The sequence below is a fragment of the Podarcis raffonei genome, chromosome 14, assembly GCF_027172205.1.
Source record: "Podarcis raffonei isolate rPodRaf1 chromosome 14, rPodRaf1.pri, whole genome shotgun sequence".
Taxonomy (NCBI): Eukaryota; Metazoa; Chordata; class Lepidosauria; order Squamata; family Lacertidae; genus Podarcis; species Podarcis raffonei.
Window position 1 is genome coordinate 49,510,246 of NC_070615.1, and position 21,475 is coordinate 49,531,720.

General features: G+C 44.0%; 1 protein-coding gene across 3 annotated transcripts in view; it reads right to left on the bottom strand.

Moving 5' to 3' along the window:
- The window catches only part of MAD1L1 (mitotic arrest deficient 1 like 1), a 439,244-nt gene that overhangs the window by 111,693 nt on the left and 306,076 nt on the right, over positions 1–21,475 (bottom strand). For all 3 annotated transcript variants that reach the window (XM_053365680.1, XM_053365678.1, XM_053365679.1), the window contains one exon: positions 19,547–19,737. In XM_053365680.1, coding sequence (XP_053221655.1) covers positions 19,547–19,737 — 191 coding nt within the window. The remainder of the gene's footprint in view (positions 1–19,546; positions 19,738–21,475) is intronic.

Below are 21,475 nucleotides of genomic sequence, written 5' to 3' on the forward strand. Positions count from 1 at the left end.
AGGAAAGAAGAACCCAACACTTTTTGGGGAAGGGGTTTCGGGTTTTTTGAGGACTTTAGTATGAAAAGACTCCATCAGCTTCAGACGGGGTTAATAATTTTCTGTCATGCTGATGGGACTGCTCCCTTTGTAATTCTGCAGTGAATGGGCAAACGTTACTATTTTTTCCTTACCAGAATATATTTTTTTAATAAATCATGGAAAAATAAGACCACCTGCACAGACTATGCATTGCAGAAAAGTGTGACAGTATCCATAATTTATGAGAGAGCTGTCCACAGGCAAATTGCCTGCAAAAGCGTTGACAGGAGAAATCCCAGTTCTTTCCTGCCTACATTGATTTCACAAGATTTGGTAAAGGGGGAAATTTTAATTTCTAATTAATCTGCCAATATATAATCTTTTTAGCGCCCTAAAAAAAAAAAGTAATTCACACCTTCAGTGTCAGAAAAGCAGCCAGCAGTTAAGATGAAAGAAGTGAAATCTTGGCTGCTGTTCAAGACTAGCCCTCTGCAAATCGGATGCAGTGGGTGAAAAAACAGCCTTCGTATAGCTGCTGCCACAGCCACAGAGGCCACTGTAGGGACCGGCTAAGACAGACTGGGAGTCTCCTGCACTGCATGCTGGTCCTGCTTGTGACAAGTCTCTTGAGACTGCTGAGCAAAGGAAGAAGGAACAGGACTGTCCTCCCATGTCCCGCATGGCTTTACCCTCACTCTCTCCACCCACAGCAGCTCATTGGTTCCTCTTGACCTGGTCTGCTTATACTTGCCAGGCCTGGGAAGGTAGCCAAATTCTGGCCTCGCTTGCATGGCTCTCCAAGCATGCTCAAGGTGACTTCATCCATCATCTTGCCGGCTCCTTCTCTAACTGATCCCACCACAGTCCGCTCACTACACTATCTTTTTGCCTGCGCTTCGGACTGCCAGAATTCTCTTTCATTTATTGAAAAGCATTTCTAAACGCCGAATAGTTATCTCTAAGCTGAATACAAAAAAAAATGCAACATAAAAACAATCTCAGAGTATCACAGAGACATAAATTCGGTAATAACAGGGGCCATTTTACTGGGCCAGGGAAGAATGGGCAAAATATATAAGGCTTTATAAAGGATCTAAATCAACTCTGCTTCACATATGGTGGTGGGAATTACATTCCAGAATGCAGGGACAATGGCAGAAAATGCCCGTTTTGGGGCCATCTCCTTGTGATTTTCTGTAGGGTGCAGAGCAATGAGTAAAATTTCCCCCAGATGATCTAAGTGATCATACAAGTCTCTACAGCAGCTCCACAATTGGACTTTGTGACTTCCAACCCTACCCTGCTATGGACTCTGCCTCCAGGAGATCTGCACCAGCAAGATCCATCCTAATCCTTTGTGGACTGACACTTCTGGCCCTCATAGTGCTGATGGGAACCACTGTGTAAGAACATAGGAGCAGCCTTATGTTTCTAGGAAGCTCACAAGAAGGACTTAGGGCAGTGATGGCCAAACTTGGCCCTCCAGCTGTTTTAGGACCACAATTCCCATCATCCCTGACCACTGGTCCTGTTAGCTAGGGATGATGGGAGTTGTAGTCCCAAAACAGCTGGAGACCCAAGTTTGGCCATCACTGACTTAGGGGAAACAACCCCCTCTCACTGTTGCTGAACTACGCAGCCTTTGAAGATCATTTAACTATTGTGGCTGTGTCTAGACCTTCCCTTGAGGAATTTATCTAATTCCCCCATTATTAGCTAAGCAACTGACCATCACAGCATCTCCAGGCAATTAATTCTGTAAGTTAATCATGCATTGTGTGACAAAGTACTGACTTTTGTCTCTCTTAAGTTGGCGGACCATCAAACATGCCTGCAGCACATACGACCCAAGTTATCAGAAGTGTATTTTGCAATTGCCCTGAAGCAACAGACAAGGTTTGGTTCCACCATGATACAAGCTGTGGCCATGCCGGGCTACCCTTTCTTCATTTTTAACCTGAGGGACAGTTGGGAAGGCATATGTGACTGCTCATGCTTATCAAAGACACATGGTGTTCCTGGCAATGAGCCGTTGACACCATAAAGAAATGCAATGTCATAAACCCTTCAGGGAAATCTAGATGTTGTAGGATGAACAGTAATACAAGATATTGTTGCTAAGGGATGGGAATTGCGGGGGGGGGGGGACACAAGAACCAATGAGACATCACAGAATATGGCTGTGCTTACGCAAGAGAAACATTACAATATATGCCAAATGCGACCTAATAGAATTGTAGTTGAAAGGGACAACGAGGGTCATCTAGTCCAACCCCCTGCAATGCAGGAATCTTTTGCCCAGTGTGGGGCTTGAACCCAGGACCCTGAGGTTAAGAATCTCATGCTCTACCAACCGAGCTATTCTGGACTCATGAGGTGGTGCAGGGCACCTGATTCAGTCTAGGAAAGCTTGGGTCAGTGGGAAGAGAAGGAGCAACCCATAATACCCTGGAGAGAAACAATTACTTAAGGAATAAGGTGTGAGACGGATACACTGATTTCACTGAAGACTCTAAATGTAGGCATTTGTTGCAAGTTTGAAGTAAGAAAATCCTACGCCTGATCCCCAGACCACATTTCCCTGCCCCTCTCCCCTCCTCTCATTCCCCATATTCATTATTAATACTGCTACAAATTTGCACTCTGGTTCCTGAAAAATTAATTCGGTGATTAAAATTTCAATCCCTACAGTATATAAGGAGCTCAAGCAAGTTGTATTTGCCATTTTATAGCTGGAGAGAGGGGGTGCTGTACACAGGCACTGGAGTGTAACCCATTTTGGTGCTCGCTTGTGCAGTCTCACAAAGATTAAACTCAGAGCAAAAAACTTTGCAGGGGTGGGCTGCTTTTCAGTGTTAACCTTACATTGCTGCAGTTACTGCTTCTCCCTTACTGCCACTTGGTTACAAGAGACAGAATCCTGATTGCCTCCAATACTGGACAAAGTTAGGCGCTTGGCCTAAAAGGAAATCTTGTCCCAGAGCTTCTTGTTCACAAATCCCGTAAACCACAGATATTCAGGTCAACAAGACCTTCGTTTAGGACTTTGTGAAATGCTGTGACAGTTTATATGGGAATGGAGAGCAACACTGTTTTCTCATGTCTACTGAGGGTTGCTATCTTCGTTGATTTTATTTCTCTGTGGTGTAACAAGCATTAGGATGTATCTTTATTTATTAAATTTCTATACCACCCTTCATCCAAAGAGCAAAGGGTGGTTTACAATCTAAAAACACAAAAATACATACCATAATTACAAACAAAAGCAATATTCCTGCCAAGTGTCAACAGCAGGTTCTATTTTCCCACTAGAAAATTAGCTACCACCAGTGAATGCTGTTTTCTCCGTTATAACCATTTGTACTATTTGCTTTGCGGGACAAAACATACAGGTACCCTGAAACACTAGCATATTTGGCAAAAAGCAGCTTATTTGGGAGGGGGGGAGAAACACATACAAGGAAAGGGTTAAAAAAAAAACCTCTCTCACCCAGCACCATGGTTACAATCTGATTCAGGTTGTAGTATGACTATTAACTTTTTTATTTGTGCACCTTTTACATCCGAGCTAAGTTGCTGCTTTAAAGCATCCTGCAGCCAGAGCTGGCCCCAAGAAATGGCTTCCCCATTCTTCTCCCTGTCAGCCTGGCCTTCCATCGCTATAGGCACACTGCTCTGCTTGTTTTATATTGCCTGACACTGCTTAGCACCTCATGGCAGTGGCAGCAGACAAGCAGCCCTCACGGCTTACAGGCCTCCTGCAACAGAATTCCCCAACCTGTGCTTTGCACCCAGGGACCTTCCCTCTTCCCTGACTGTTGGCCATTCTGCATGAGGCGGATGGGAGTTGGAGTGCACAAACATCTGGAGCACATCAGGTTGGGAAGGCTGAAATGTGAGGACAATGCTTCATTCCCATGATACACACATGTACTCACCCCCCCCCCCAGATAAGTAATTCCAGAGATATGTGCTCTCCCAAGACTTAACTCAGAGAAGGGCAACATAACCTGGGGGAAGATGCAGAAGAAAATGTAAATGTTCAAATGAATGCCTTGGCACAGCCTCCTGGCTTTGCCCATGATTTTGTTCCTGGGCTGCTGCCTTCCTGCAGAGTAAGGCAAAATTAAATTTAGCATTTTACAAATAAATAGGTTAAGGCTGAAAGGACACTATTTAGGAATTTACTGCTTACAGCGACCTCAGAGATTATAGATCCACCACAGTCTATTACCCCGTTTCCATTCTGTTCATCTCTCCCTGTTACAAAGTGGCCCTTTCATCAGGTCTTTCTCTGTCCCAGCATCAAACTATCATCTCTCTAATGGATTTAAGCAAAGAGTAGCATCGCTGGACTTATTTGACTATCCTGCCAAAAAACCCAAGGACATCTCCTCTTCCCTTCCCACTGCAACATGATTAAATACTTCTCCGACAGAAGAAATGACAAGGTCTGCTTGCCTTTTTCCGAGAGAGGGCAACAGGCAGATACATCACGCTTCCTTAGCCCAGTGTGGGCTTTGTGTTATTGTGCCATTAAAGAAATGTTGATTGCACGAATCTGCATCCACACCGTGATGCATGGCTGGGGTCATGCTGTGAACAACAAACGTTTTATGGACCAAAAACTTTTTTATTTTTAAAGGAGATGAAAAGTTGCCCAGTTCTCAATGTAGAAAAGAGGAAACATTTATCAGGTTGTCATCTTAGCTGAGATCAGATATAGTTTTTACATTTCCCAAACCAGTGACTTCCATATGTTTTGGACTGCAACTCTGCTCATCCCTGACCAGCGCCAATGCTGGATTGGACCAATGGGAGTCATAGTCCAACAGCATCTGAAGGGCACCAGGTTGGGGAAAGCTACTTCTCAAGATCAGTTTCACAGCAGAGCACAGGACCAAAGAGCCAGAGAACCCCATTCCTGAACTCCAGCACCATAAGTGGTGAAGTGTGTGTGTGTGTGTGTGTGTGTGTATTGCATATCTTGGGGCAGTTCACACCGTATTTTTTAATTTATTAAATTCTTATATCACCCTTCATCCGTAGATCCATAGAAGAGCAGGATGAGAGCGGGAAGCAGCTTTCCTACCCTGAAATATGGCGCATGGGAGGGAACCCTCCACCCCCCCCCCCCCGGAGGCACACCCGAGCAGCATGGGCATACGCTCTATCCAGCTGGATAGTCCAAATGCCCAACCAGCCTCATTCCTATGGGAAGCCCATAAGCAGGACCTGACTGCATTATCACTTTCTCCACTTGTGTTTCCCAGCAAGCGACATTCAGAGCTAGTACATAAATGTTGTAGCTAGTATAAGGTTACCAGATGTCCCCGTTTCCCGGGGACAGTCCCCGGATTTACAAATCAGCCCCCATACAAAATCCATTGAAGTTGAAAAGTGTCCCTGGATTCATGGAAAAAAATCTGGTAACATGGTAGCAGCCACTGATAGCTTTATCCTCCATGAGAGTGTCCACTCCTTTTGTCTGTTTTCCCTATACAATTTCACAATGAAGACCATGAGGCCACCATCCCAAAAGATTTCCATTTACATGAGGTTGCATTCTTTGCATTATTCCTATATTTTGTTGTTGTTGTATTTATCTTGCTTTGAAGCAAGCTCCTTTTAACTGGGAGGTGCCACCTCTGTGATTTATTAACATTCTTTCAATAACAAAGCATTAGAATGACTGGTGGGGGAGGAGATTCTTTTCCAAATATCAGCCAGTAAAACCTTTTTTAGAGCAAGCAACACCCATGTGCTCAAGTTCTGATGAAAGCTTTTCTCTTTGGCATCTGCCTTCTGAGCGCATGTAATATATATGCAGCTTCCCACCAAAGATACGAGGATTTGCAAATCCATACCCTGCAATTGATATGGCACATTATACATGGATCAATGGTGCATTGTGACTAAGCCCTTCCCTCCCCACCCCACTTGGTCAAGGCGTGGATCATGAAAATGCAGTACAAGCTCAGACTGATAAAACTCTGTGATGTGCTTCCAAACATCCTCACCATTCACTGGCTCCCAATAAAGAAGTGACAACTTGAAATCAAAGGAGAACATGCACTGCAGCAGCATTTAAAAGTGTTTAACTGTTGGAAACCATCAGCGTTAATAACCTGGATCCTTTGGTTCTACGCTATGCTGTTTCTTGTGGTTTACGTTACAGACTTAAAAGACTCCTAGGGCTATGAGATCATCTCCCCACAACCAGGCACCAGGGTGACTCCACCAACCCAGATTTCTATGGCTTTCCAGGCTGCTTACATGCTGAGCCTGACATCTCAGGAGGCACCTGAATTGTAAGCAAAGAAAGGAGGTTTTGCCCTCTTTGGCATGCTTACAAAGCAGATGCATTAGTCTCCTGGTTCAGCTTGAATGGGGCTCTTGGAATTCCTTGGGCAAAGCAAGTGGGGCATCGAGTGGCCCTCATTTGCTCACCTCTGATCCAATTGCTTTGCCTGCCTGCACATACTGGCACAATGGTGCGTTAACCATCTTCCCCTTCCCATCCCTGACAAGAGTATAAGGGCCATCTGCCACAATCTTCAATAAGAATGGCTCCTTCTCTCTACAGCAGCCAATTCAAATTAAATAATGATGTTTTAATGAGAATGGAAAAAAAGAGATGAAGGGGAACAAAAGCCCTGACTTGGGAAGAGCAGCAGCAGGCTTATAATTAGGTTAATTACTATGATGGCAGGGATGAGAGAGACAGATGCTGGACAAAGCAGCAGAAGGCCTTTAGTCAAGGTGGATCGCAACTAGAGTTTCTACTTGCAAACAGGAAAATTGCAGCATTTGCAGGCAATTGCTGAAAGCATACAGGGATGGATCTGTGAAGAGGGAGGCTCCTAGAAGATGCTTCTTGAGAAACTCTAAAACTATCTAGCATCCATTATAGGTACTTTATATGAGAGTGCCTGTGCCTCTGTCTGACTTGCTCTGTTTTGTCCCTTTGCAGGTAAAGATTACCTTCTGATTTCAAACTTAAGAGAAAATTTGCAGCAGGTATGGGAAGCCACCAGCAATGTTGTTGGATTAAAGCTCCCACCAGACCCACTGAAGGCCCACAGATTTCCCACCTGTTTTACAGTGAGATGAAATGGACTACCTGCTCACAGAAAGATGCTGCTATATATTGATTTAAGCAACAGACTCATATTCTGCATTTCTGTCCTTAAAATAATGAATTGTTTTTCTTTTAAAATGCTATTTCAACTATCCACTCTATTTTATCAGCTGCCAGACCATCATAGGAAGAGTTTAAGGAGAGTTTATGGTGGTTAAGGGTTCTCCATTACTTCAAACTGCAACCCTTATACAACCTATCTGATGTGTGTGCATTTAAAAAAAGTGGTAAGTATTTGGTTTGAAACACGAGCTAAGCCAAAAGCCCCAGAGAACTGAATCCTCCTCCACCCAAATCAAACATAAAAACACCAGTTCCATAGCAATCACAATGACACCCATGTCAATTTTCCTTGCACCCCAAAGTAATTTATGGCAACGTTTTGATAGTTTCAAAATAACTGGAGTTGCAAGCAGGTCTTATGCCTATTTTTTAAAGTTAACACTGAACAGATATCTTGTTCAGTTCTTATTCCTCTGGGGCTCTGTGATAAAAGGATTATCTTTCTGTTGGGTTTTCTTTTAGATTAAGCTATTCTTTAGGAGATCAGACTAATTTAAAAAGGGGGGAAAATCCACTTAAGATTCCACCAGGAGGTAAGGAAATTGTTTAGCAAAAGAAAAAGAAACAAACATAAGACATGCATCAGGACAGAAACTGCAGTGGGAGATCAAGCAGACAATGGCTTGGAGGAGATGAAGACCTGGGTAGCAACGGAACAAAGCAGGCAGCGAGGGGGCCAGAATGCAGGACTCTGACCTCCTCTCCACAGCAGGATGCTTGGCAGACAGGATCCTGTTTGGGAGCAACTGATTAAGGCACCCTCTCACTGCCCCCCACCCCCGTCTGACCTTTCCCGCAAAATCTGATGCAGCTCATTTGGCAGAAAGGCATTTCGCTCGCACACAAATGGCATGTGCCTCCTGGAGCTGAGCAGAAACTAAATCTTTGGAAACAGTACAAGAAAATTGAAAACGAAATATAAATATAAAATAATGTGTAATTAACAAGAATGAGGACTTAATAGAAGCCCGCAATCGCTAATCAATCTCTCCACGCCTGGCCAGTTCCACCGATGAGCTCCATTGTTATTTTTGATTGTGTGTGCAAGGGTGCGGGACGGCTGCTGAGAGAACAGCGCTCTATCAAAAATGCGACTTGAGACTCGCTGAGCAGCAGGGGGTGGGAAGAGGCAAAACATGAAGACATGAGCACAGTCAGAGAAAACCAGCTGGGGACATGCAGTTTGAAGGGTGCTCTCTCTCTCTCTGTGTGTGTGTGTCAGCTGTAAAGAAATAACTAGTTCTGCAAGCACCAGACCTTGAGCATTGACACAGCCACTCCTAAACTCTGCCCCTGCCACCTGGCCAAATACGAAGGTAGGGAAGGGAAGGAAAAAGGACGAAGGCTGCAAGATGCTCTGCACTATGGCCCTAATCTTGCAAATAATAGCTCCAAAACTATGCACTTGAACGTTCAGGGGGCAAAATCATTTCTCACTCTTCCCTCAATGGCCATAGTGCCTTCTTCTGATTTCAGCTGCATGCCTGATATTTTCAAGCATTATCTAAAAATGTAAAACAACTAAGGAATATGCTGGTATAGTCATCAAGGATAGGAATGGGTGTGACTGCTTCTTAGTGTTGAACTGAAATAGTCCTAGAACTACACCACCCTGCCTAGCAATAGGGGGACTGGTCACCCCACTCATCACTCATGTTTTCTGTTGCTAAGCTCCATTTCTTCAATGCTTCCTGGTTCCTTCCTACCTAGAGTTATGTTTAATACAACATACATGAATGGGAACATGTCTGTCTCAGGCAGAGGGCCTTCTTGGTAGTGGCGCCTGCCCTGTTGAACGCCCTCACACCAGATGTCAAGAAAATAAACAACTATCTGACTTTTAGAAGACATCTGAAGGCAGCTCTGTTTGGGGAAGTTTTTAATGTTTGATGTTTTATTGTGTTTTTAATGGGACGTGGGTGGCACTGTGGTTTAAACCACAGAGCCTAGGACTTGCTGATCAGAAGGTCGGCAGTTCGAATCCCCACAACGGGGTGAGCTCCCGTTGCTCGGTCCCTGCTCCTGCCAACCTAGCAGTTCGGAAGCACGTCAAAGTGCAAGTAGATAAATAGGTACCTCTCAGGCGGGAAGGTAAACGGCGTTTCCGTGAGCTGCTCTGGTTAGCCAGAAGTGGCTTAGTCATGATGGCCACATGAGCTGTACGCTGGCTCCCTTGGCCAATAAAGCGAGATGAGCGCCACAACCCCAGAGTCGGTCATGACTGGACCTAATGGTCAGGGGTCCCTTTACCTTTACCTGCCCTCCTTGATTGTGGCTTACTGGGAAACACCTATTAGTCGTAATTTGCAGATTAGGATATCATGGCAAACTATGCTCAGCACTAAATAGGAAGAAAAGAAAGGGAAGCCAACTGTGGAAGGGAAACAGGAAAGGAGTGCAAGCGCCTACATTGGGGGGGGGGTCCTCCAAAACACTCACTGACCTAAACCAATGTCTACCAAATTCTCAAAACACTCTAGACTGCAAGAACTATTAGTCAAAGATTTTACTCTTCAACCCAATGTGAGGTTTCCTACCAAATTTCTATGATTAGGAGAACCACTGTGAGCTGTCATAGGGAAATGGCTGGCCAGAGTCTTGGACTTGACAAAGGAATGTGACTAGCCTCTGATAGTCAGGTGATGTGTTCCTACTGGAGCCAATGGTTAGGTGATTTCTCTAGAAAGCCAGGTCTCATCCTTAAACTTTCTGAATAGGCAAAAACAGACCTTTCCCATCCCCTAGATGTCAGTGATAGGGAGCAAAAGGGCAGACCACTGTTTTGGAGTGAGACAAAGAGCTAGGTTTTGGGGTTCTGTAAGCTAGCAACATTTTGGGGTGCTGACTACTTCTGGAGATCTGATGTGGAGCAGTGGATTTGACTGCCTGTGAAAGTATTTAAGCTTTGCCTTCCCCTGAACTCAAATATTACAACAGGCCACAAGGCTCCAAAGACCTCCTCCCAAGGAAACCAAAGGAAAACTAAAACAGGAGAAATGCTGGATGCCTGGAACTTCTCACTGCTTGGAGAAGTACAGAGAGCATAAAAATATGTAAAGTTTAGGTCAGACTGCTTAGACAGGCAAGCAGGTCCTTGCTGCAATCTATTTTCCCAGCCCTTTGAGACTTGCATTATGAAGGAATCCTACTGACTCCATTACTAAGTCTAGACCAAGTTTTGCTCTTAAAGAAAATATTAAAAACTTTATAAAACAAAAACACATTCTCAGCACTTTACTTCTGACTCCCACTTTAACCTCCTAATTTTATTTCCCATTATATTTTCTAGTAAAGGAATAAATAACTTTGTCAAAAGGAACATCTGAAAAATGAGACCTTGGGTAAATTTATCCAGGGGGCATTTCATTCAGGTTCCTCTAGGTAACACAGGGCCTAAAGATGGACACATATATGCACATGCTCGCTTTCTCTCACACACACTTGATAGCTGCAACTACATATACCGGTATATATTGTCTGCCAATCATAGAGGTCAACATTTCATAAGTCTTTTCCTTCTACGCCTGCAGAGGGATCCAAGGCCTACATGCATACTGCCCTATGCAGTTCATTACTTGAGGTCCCAGCCAAGTCCTCAAACCAAATCCAACTCCACAACAAATGGTTTTATTAGCTCCTTTTAAAGGCCTCTGAGAGTGCACTGCTGCATCTGACTTTTGCTTCCTGCTACACATGCTGAAGCAGACTAAAATGAACACACCCATTTCTCTGGCCAGAAATCAATATATTTAGAAAGGCAGTGTGACCAGAGACATCTCAAAACATTTATCATCAGATACTGTATTGCCCAGCTGTGGTTCTCAGGGTTTAATACAAGCCACTTTGTTTTAACTACTCAGTGCCCATAATCCAAACCTATGGCTCTCCAGAGCTTGACAGTTACTAAATCCAGTTTTATGCATACATTCAAGCTTTAATTGAATCGTCACAGGCTGTACCTTTTGCATTTAATTGCTATTCGATCCTTGTGTATATATATTTTCCTTTATATCCATGTTTGTATATTCCTGCCATTTGAGGATAACACATCTGATTAAGTAGACTCTAGTCCATGAAAACTTATTCCAAGACAAATTGTTGACCTTTAAAATGCCATAAAGGTCCTTGTTGTTGTTGTTGTTGTTTACATGCTATTAGGAATGTGAAGACAGACTCCATTGTTGTGAATTTCACAGTGGTGGAAATGGTGGAAATGAAGGTGTCATCTGTTTCCACTGCAAATGGCTGTTCCTTAATTTCAGCCTTTCCATACTGAGCAAAGGTAAACCAAAGTGGCAAATCGGGGAAAGAAGTGGGCATGACAGGGCCTAGGATGATTTTAAGAATGCCCTCCTATGAGGCAATGCCAGTTTTATGGAGAGTACTGTAGCAGCTTTGAATGGTTTGAGGAATAACCTTGGGATGAGAGGAGGGGGTATTGGGGACAGTTCACATTTACATGCAAACATACCTAATTCAAAACAGTCGTAGAAGAACTGAAATGGAGACTCCCCCCTAAATTCATATTTCTCCAGAATTTCAATGCAGTTCTTCAACTAAACAATGCATACAAACATACAAACATCAGGGGAAAGTGTACATCAACAGGTGCACATAAGGAGAAATGCTAACCAATTTCAATGGGAGCTTTTTACTTTGTTTTGTTCTAAATCGAAAACTTATGTGGAAGCCTGAATTTAAAATTGGGATAATGGGCAACTCAAACTGATGGATTTGTCCATCCCTACCTCAGCCTGTTTGGGTACCCCAACCAGCATGGGCTGGTGGGAGTTGTAACTGAAAAAAACAAGTTGGAGGGAACCAGGCTGATACATAACCTAATTTTAGACACTGCAGTATTCTGCTTGGGGTTCCAACCGGCTCTTGAACTCAAGGAATGAGGAATTCCACACTCCCTTAAAAGTACAAATGAGTTTAGGATCAGACAAAGTGATCAGGAAATATGGGCAAAAATGACAAGGAAGCTGAATTTATATGCACCATCAGGGATGCCATGTAAAGTACGTAAGAAAGAGAAAAATGAGCCTCGGTATCTATTGCTACCAACCGTGGCTGTTCCATCACAAGCTTTCCCTTCAGGCTCACACAAAAAATACGCAAGTTAATGCATATTATTAATATCTGCCAATGTCTCAAAGAAGTTTCCGTGCTCTGTTAATTTTGCAGTTTTTAAATACTACCGGTTCACACTAAGAACTCCAACCCCCATAAGAAGTCAGGCTCAGTGATCCAGATTAAAATTGTATTTCAATTTGGCCTCTGTTTGGATCGTAAGACTTCATGCCCTTCAGTAGCTCCTTAAAACAAATGCAAATCAAATGTCCGGGTCTGCTCTCATTGTTAATTTAGCAGGCTCCGGGGACAAAGCTGTTGGTTTTATCACACCAGGAACTATTCAGGCTGGACACTAATAAAGATTTTATTTTACAGATGCAGCAGCAGACACACTGCAAGTAATGTGGCTTCCTCCCACACAACCACCCTTCCTCTTCTAAAAATATCAGTCTTAGAGGCTTGTTTCTCAATGAATCACTATCAGATCAAAATCACTAACTGCATTAGCTCCAATACTCTGTAGCATGGAACAATGAGCATTCAAAGTACCTACATGTTTGAAAAAAAGTGACCTGCACATTTTGTGCCATAACTTTCTTTCTAGGAGGTATAGAGATTTAATTTATTGATGAATGCCCAAAGTCCAGGGCACTTCCCAGAGGCAGCACCGTGGGTGCTGGATTGGCAACCCCTGTTATACAGCTTCATAACTTCTTTGTCAGTTTGAGCATCCTGCCTCTTCTCCCCCAGTGTTGCCCTGGGTCTTGACCTCTGCTCCCCCCCTATATGTTTGCTGCACTGGAACCTAACCCTGTTCTCTTTTGGACATGTGTTTCTGGCTGAAACCTGACAGACTGGCTTTTACTGGAGACCTTTTCTGTTGCTTGAAAAGAACAGGTTATTCCTGTTTGCTAGGTCTAGAAGCCAGTATGTATCCATGCAGTTAGGGGTACCCGTTACTGCATTTTGACATTCTGAGCAGCCAGCACCCAGAAACTTCAGATTTGCCCTCCTCTGATATATGCAGGGGGGAATATTTCCAATACTAAATGGGCAATAAGAAAATGAAAGCTGTTGTAAGCCACTTTTGAATAAAATAGAAGCACAATTTGTAAAATTGTGAACGTTTCTCTGTGTGAGGTTGAGTCAGTAAATAAATTAGTCCTTGTTAAAAACACACATGGAAGGCTTGTCAGATTTCTGCAGAGAAACAATCTCTATGATTCATGTTTCAATTTCAATGGTTCATCTATTCAGGTCCACCAAATTGTGAAGGCCAGAATCTGAAATCTGGAAAGGAGCTGTCCAGCAGGAGCGTGGATCACACAGGAACCACAGGGGAGCTGTCCAGCCAGTCATTCAGAAAAAAAGCATAGACTTTCCCAAACAGGCAATGCTAGAAGGGTGAGCCTTTGATCATGTTTCTTGTCATCTTTGTTCCTGCAGACGATACTGTGAAGTCCTGGACAGAGAGGACTCGTGGTCTTAAAGGCTAGAAGGAGGTTGCAAGATGATGAAGATGACGACGGTGACTCTGGGAGTCTTTCTCATGGACCCAATATCCAGCAAAACCTATAGGCATTTTGGGTCCTCTTCCTTTTACTTATTTATAAAATGCATATATTTCCCTTTGTCAAAAAGCCAAAAAGCATGCTCTTTCTGTTTTAGATGGCGCATGACTATGTTACGGCAGCTGCCATCTCAGAAAAGAGAGAGACATGCCTGGTGTGTGAATGTCTCTTATAGGCTGGCATAATAATAAACTGCCACCTGTAGTTTACATATGCAGTTGCAATTTTAAAAAGTGTTGCACAATTAACCGGAGATAAATTTAAAAATGAATTTTAACTGATTAATCTGATTCCCTAACTGAAGGCTACATCTAGTAGCAAGATTGGGAGTTGGATTTGGGGCTCAGGGCTGTAACTCTTCCCACAAAGCCCATCGGGATGGCAAAGGGAGCAGGGAGGGGGTGCATGAGCTTGATATCGGCTTCTTGTTCTGTCACTTCATCCTACTGATTGCTTCAGCTAGGCTGTAGAGGTGAGGGGCATTGGGGGCAGTAAAATTCTTAAGAGCCCTCCTCTTATTTAGCAAGTGGTTCTAAGAACTGGAAAGTCCTCAGTCGAATTCTAAGAAAATGAACAGCTTCAGCTACTGGGGGCAGAGGGAGAAAGGAAAACTAAATAAGCACAGTCTCTGTATACATCATTGAGCTGCTTGCACATTACAGTCAGTTACATAAATGCAAGAATATGTACAACCAACTAAGACCTTTAATGAAGCAGCAACGGTAATAGACTATAGCTGCCAAAAGACTGATAATTGTAATATATTGCTTTCCACAAAATCATCTGCATCTAAAATCCTGGTGGAGTGTTTAGATGAGAACTTCCACTGCATTTATTTTTTAAAAAAAGAAGACAGAGAGCCATAAAACAGAGACGTTCCTACCCTGTATGTGCACTAGCAGGGGTTCTAAAAAGCCATCTGAACCTTTCAGTATGCAGAGCACATCTGTTCAAAAGCACACCAGTGCAAGTAGATAAATAGGTACCGCTCCGGTGGGAAGGTAAACGGCATTTCTGTGTGCTCTGGTTTCCGTCACAGTGTTCCATTACACCAGTAGCGGTTTAGTCCTGCTGGCCACATGACCTGGAAAGCTGTCTGTATAAGAAGGTATAAGAAGCATATCTGCCCTTGACTGCAGGGTGCAGTAAAGCAGAACCAGCCCTGTAAAGTACCAGACAAAGGAAGAGAAGCCTGCTAAAGAGTGGGTTGGGAGCTATTTGGACCCATTCCAATCTGGATTCAGGCCTGGCCATGGGACTGCGTTGGCCTTGGTCACCCTGATGGGGGTGACTTGTACAGACAGCAGGAAAGGGGGAGTGCAACCTTGTTCCTGCTTCTTGCTCTCTCTGCGCCTTTTGCTCTCGTTGGCAATGGCACCCTTCCAAGTCAGCTCTGTGGAATGGGACTCTGTGGAATGGGCTCTCTGTGTTTCCTTCTGGTTCAAAAATCCAGCAAGGCTGGAATCTGTTACTTCTGGATAAGAAGAGAAGCAGGAAATCATGCTCTGAGTCCAGAACAAGCTAAAAAATCAGTGGCCATAGCTGTCGTGTCCCTTATTTGAAGGGACAGCCCCTTATTCCAGTACCATGTCCCACTGCTGTCCATTATTGATGGATGTCCCTTAAATTTCAAAGGAAGCAGCTCCTCTCCCTCCCTCCCTGCCGGCCAGGGAGGAAGGAAGCTCCAACTGTGTTGCTTGGCTGTGTTGCTCACCCAGTAAGAAGTCTAAGAACGACTGGGGGGTGGAGCTTGGATGCCCTGTGTGTGGCTAGTTAATGCAAGCTGACGGGTTTTTTGAATGCTGGACGCCATTTTGTTGCACGTGCTGCTGCAAACTTTGCAGTGCAAAGCCAGGCCGGGGAGCCATCTTAAGTTGAGGCTGCATAGGCCTTCAGATTCTATTCAGTTGAACCTCTGGTTACAAAGTTGGTTGGTGTTCTCGAAGCTACCAGCATGAGTTTGACCAGACTGCAGGAGGACAGGAAGACTGGAGTGCCTGGAACAGGTGAAGCTGCAGGTCCCTTATTTTGGCTGCTGGTCCCTTATTTTCAAATCTGTAAGTTGACAGCTATGATCAGTGGCACTGGAAAAGGCAATCTTTTGAAGTGGGGAAATATGAGGGAAGAGGTATTTTATTCCAAATCCTGGGCAGCATCTCAAAACCGGAGCCTGTGTGTGTGAGCAAGTCTAAGGGCATGTGTGAGTGTGTGAGAGAGAGGAGACTCTCTCTGTACTACAGCAGCAGTGTTTGGGTGACATGTAGCCCAACTTCTTTATTGAGTGGAGAAAACAAAACAAGTTTCCAGCAACAGCAGATGTACAGAAAAGGATCGTCAGTATTCCGGTGTCACCTCAAAACAAAAACAGCCGTCACTCTCTCGGCTTCATTTACTCCAAGGCTAAGGGTTTCGTCTACCTGTAATACAATCCATGACTGAAATAACACTGCTCAAATCAAAAGTGGTACCAAGCGTGCCTGAGAACCCACACACTTGAAAATAAAGGTGAACGAGATGTGGCTGCAAGGCTGCAGACACACTGTGGAAAGAGGCAGCACTCATTCTGTTTAAGAGGAACAGAACAGGCATAAATTGAGCTTCCCCTCTTGAGCGTCTGTCCATCAGAAAAGCCATGAAAATTAAATGCCAGCAGCAGCATAAACTGAAACTCGCCCTAAAGTTTATGGGTGAGCCGTGGAAATTTGCAAGGTGCCAAAGGACTTGTTTGTTCTAATTGCACTGAACCTGCTCCATAAATTACACAAGTGAGATAAGCACAAACGTTTCTTGCTTTTCAGACTCTTCCAGTTAATGACATGCACAGAAACGCCCACCGCCTGTCACAGCCCAGCGGAGCACAGATGCCAGCAGTGCTGGGCGTCAGAAGAAGGAGCAAACGTTCAAATCCCTGCTCAGTCACAAATTGCATTGGCTGCCTTTGGACAGGCTGCACTTTCTCTCTCTCCCCACTGCAGCTTCCCCCTCTGCAGCATGTCAATGGTTCTAGGAATGATCTGCCTCAAACCTTGTAAAGCAAAATGTGGTCAGAACGTGACCACACAGAACTCCCTTGGGAACTGCAAACTAAAAACACGATATACAGTATTTTGAAAACTAGTAATTTTGTCTGTTTCGGTGTTCTGTATTTATATTGTAAACAGCCCTGTGATTCTCGGATGACAGGCAGTATAGAAATTTAATAAATAAATAAATAAGATAAATAAAATACCTGCATGTTTAAATGAATGAATGAATGAATGAATAGAACTTGTAGCTGGGATAATAATGCTGCACAGCCTTTTAAATATCTTTTTGGAGGGGGGGTGTTATTGTTTTGTTGTTTCTGTTTTTACTATTTGTGCTTTTATCTCGTGTTTTTATCTTGTGAACCACCCTGATATCTTTTTAATGAAGAGTGGTGTATAAATCTAATCTTCTTCTTCTTCTTCTTCTTCTTCTTCTTCTTCTTCTTCTTATTATTATTATTATTATTATAGCCCCTCTGCATTCTGAATGGGTAACCAGGGGGGGATTTGGGGGTGAGGTACACTTCAAATCAAGGATTCCCAAATCATCATTCGGCAAAAATCCACACACCACATTTTCTATACCTCTCTTGCATGAATGTTGCTTCTTGATCTTCAGGGCAGGGAGCAAATGTTGCAGTGCAGAGAGCTGATGCATTGGGGTAATTGGAGGACTGGCCTAGGATGTGCCCACCCCTGCTGTTCTGTTTCAACTTGGCATCAAATAGCTTAGTCACACCAGTCAACACCAAGATGGCTTGGTGCATTTTGCAATTCATTTTTAACAGAATTGCTCCATGGCTTTAGACCAGAAGGCTAACAATGAAGAAGCCCACAAGCCCTCAGCACCATGATAAGAAGAACACAAAGGCTTCAAAATCCCTTTAACAGTATAGGAAACATTACAAAAAGTAGCATCAACCCAGGGTGCAGATATGGCTAAGAAAACTGATGCCACTAATGCCCTGGCTTAGATATCTGCTGTGGCAAAGCAGCTGTACTGCAGGCAAGAAAACAAGCTACTGGAGCAAAATGATGCCTTTAATATCAGTTTCCCAAGATGAAACCATATAACCAAACCGGCAACTCATTTTCCCCTTCGCAAAGAATGCGAGTATTACTATTGCTTATTATCCGCAACAGCGATGTCCACAAAACACCATTGTTCTCTTACTTATTGCTTTCAGAAAGCGAGAGAACAAATGAACACACAAAGGAGGTTTTCTGGAAGACAATAACAGTTACTCAGGAAACCAACACCCAAGTCTGCAGAAATATTTATAAATTTGTAAAGTAAAGGAGCCATAAAATGAGACTTTAAGAAGAAGAGGCTGTGAATCAACACTGTAATGCCATAACAAATAATCTCGGGGGGAAGTGAAGAGAAAGATTTGAGAGCAGCCTATTCCCTGACAATAACAAATGCCTCAACAAGACTTTGCCTATATGTACCGGTATATTCTGATTTCCAGCTTGGCCAAAAACTCCTCCCAGCCAGCTAGCTCACTAAATAACAGAAGTGACACCCCAAAGCATTAGAATTATGGCACTGTTTGCTAAAAGGAAATCGTCAGAAATGATCCCCTTACTAACACTAGCAATTTGTTTGAATTTAGCAGCAGCAGCAGCAGCAGCAGCAGCAGCAGCAGCAGCAGCAGGAAGAAGAAGAAGAAGAAGAAGAAGAAGAAGAAGAAGAAGAAGAAGAAGAAGAAGAAGAAGAAGAAGAACAACAACAACAACAACAACAACAACAGGAATAAGTTGACATTATGCAAAACTCAGTTCCTCCATCCTGACTGGCAACTGTTCTCAGTCTTCAATAGCAAAATGCTCCCAGCTTCTGGGGAGGAGCAAAAGGCAGCATGCAACACCCCCCAACACAACCTTAACAACTGGAGCACAAGTTACAGTTGCCATGGGGATTCCACCAAAAACATCCTCACCCCCGCACATGGATCAGGGCACACCACCTCACAGCACCAGGTCCCCTGGGATTGCTGGCAGACGCTTAACTCATTCAGATCCTGACCTTTTCCAAGACGCAATAAAAAAGATGCAAAGATATAAGATTTGTAATTTACAGGAGAAGCCTCCCCGCCTCCAACATGATGGCTCCAGCCAGTATGGCTAGATAGACCTACGGTCTGACTCAGTAAAAGGCAGCTTCCTATGCCCGAGAGAGACCCTTCTGAGCAGCCTACCAGGTCTACAGCAATGTCAGTTTGCTGTAGTCAGTTGCAAGCATTCCCCTGTAGACACGGAAGTGCATGGTCACCCTGCTCCACCACCCACTTCCTGACAACAGAGTGGAACTGCCAAAGAGTAGTTTTTATTGTCATAGATTGTCCCCTCACTTTCTCAGGGTTAGCACCAGCCATCAGCTTTGGTAAATCACTAAAGCAAAAGAAAAAGCGGGAAAAGGCAAGCCCAAGCCTTCAACTGAGCACCCTATAAAACAAAAGATCTCTTGCCTGCAAATCCTCTCACATTCTGCATTGACACACATCTGTGAAATTCACCAAGAAAGTTGTCTTTGCTACTACCATCTCAGCAAACAGTGTAAATTACCAAATGGAGTAAGAGGTCCCTATAATGCTTATGTTTGCACACAGCATCCTCACATGCATTGGGGTATAAATTAAACTTGCCTTAAAGATCAAGCAGTCTTCACCGCGCTCAGCATAAACCGAGGTGAGCCGGTACTGGTTCTCTGTAGTCATGTCAATCTGGTAGCCGGTCAGCTTGTAGCATACTTTGCGAAACTCCTGGATCTTTGCCCGGAAAACTTCTTTTAAGCGCTGGTTTTTCAGTTCGGCACTCTCCATTTGTTTCTTTAGTTCTGGAAAAGAGGAAAAAGTTATGCTTGTAAGTCGGTTTAAAAAAGTAGGTTTAAAAAAAGACAAGGTAGAAGAGGGGTAACCAAAGCAGTGAAGGAACAGAAAGCCCGACCTGAAAAGAGAGCTAGCTTCCATGCAGAGTTTCTGAAGACACCGGAGTCTTAGGCAGCAAATCCCAGCTGCTTTCTATCCTTGCACCACTAGGACAGCTCTCAGTTGGAGGGCACTACTGGCCTGATCTGTGCTATGCTGCTTTGCCACCCACATGCAGCCAGAACTGACCCTGAAGCATTGTCCAGCCAGACCCATGTGACTTGGGACCAAAAGGGGCCTGGCAAACTGTAGAAAACTCCAGCTCCAAGCTATGTTTTTCAGCCTCAGCAACCCTTCTAATGGAACAGAAGCACAGATGATTTCACCCGCATCTGGTATCTGACCTCTGGCCTCCGTCCCTGCCTCTGTCCCTTTGGTTCTCATCAGCCAAAGCCAGTGGCCAACACTCAACCTGTCTTCAGACTGTGCCTCTGATCTGGGGTCCTTAGTTCTCATTTTCCTAATACAACGCCTGGTCTCCAGGCCACTGGGGCTCATGCCTTCTGCTTTTAGCCCATGTGACCCTCGTCTGTTTTTCCAGAACAAGTCCTCAGCTGCTGCATGACAGTTCTCAATCTAGGTCTGGCAGATAAAAACAGATGCATATGCTGAAATGTAGCTGGCAGGGAAATCCAGCAGAGAAGAAGGGGGAAACCAAACCCTCTGCCCTCACTGGCATAGAATGCCATGCAAGCTAAACATTTATTTATTCATATGACTGAGGAAAGGAGAAGCATAATTATCATCATCATCTCTACGCTGCCGAGGGTCACAGGGTGGTTTACAATATAAAAACAAAAATACATAACATAGTGACAAACAAAAACAATCCCCCCCAAGCTTAAAAGACAATAAATTGTTTAATTAGCTGAAGGCCTGGGAGAAGAGGAATGGTTTTGCCTGGTGTCTAAAGATATGTAAGAAACGCTCCTGGGGAGAGCATTGCACAAGAGGGACCTCTCATGGAGGAGACACATGAAGAAGGGCCTCGGATGATGCTCACTGCGTATGGGTCGGTTCATATAGGGAGTGGAAGTCATTGAGATACTGTGGTCTTGGGCCATTTAGGTCTTTGTAAGTCAAAACCAGAAACTAATTGGCAGCCTCAAGCCTGGTTATAAATGCTATGAACCTGAATGGTCATGCTACCTCGTGTTTCTTTAAGTTGCTCATGAAACTGGCCACGGATAAAACCAGAGTGAGGATTTCAGGGTTGGCAACGTATCATGCAGAACAAGCCAATATGGGTCCAAATGTTAATTGGAAGGCAAGTGGTAATGACTTCCATCTGATATTTTCCAGCATGGATTTAACAACTTGCTGCCACCTTAATCCAGTGTGTATTGATCTGCATTGTTTTATTAGCCTGGGAAATCACAAAGTTAGCGAGTGCTGCAAGATGTGGAAGTAGTGCAGGAGATGGGGGAGAGGGAATTTGTGTGCGTTCCAAAGACAAATGAAATCCAGCCCTAGAGGACAGCAGCTCACGTTCCCTCTCCAGTGGCAGAATCCTGGTAAGGAAAACTCCACGGAACTGGCTGCCACTCAACCAGTATTTTATTGCTACCATGTTTGCTGCCCGTGTTGTGAATCCTTCAAGAGGATACACAACAATTACCATGAATCTTTCACCCAAGGTGCTTTCTG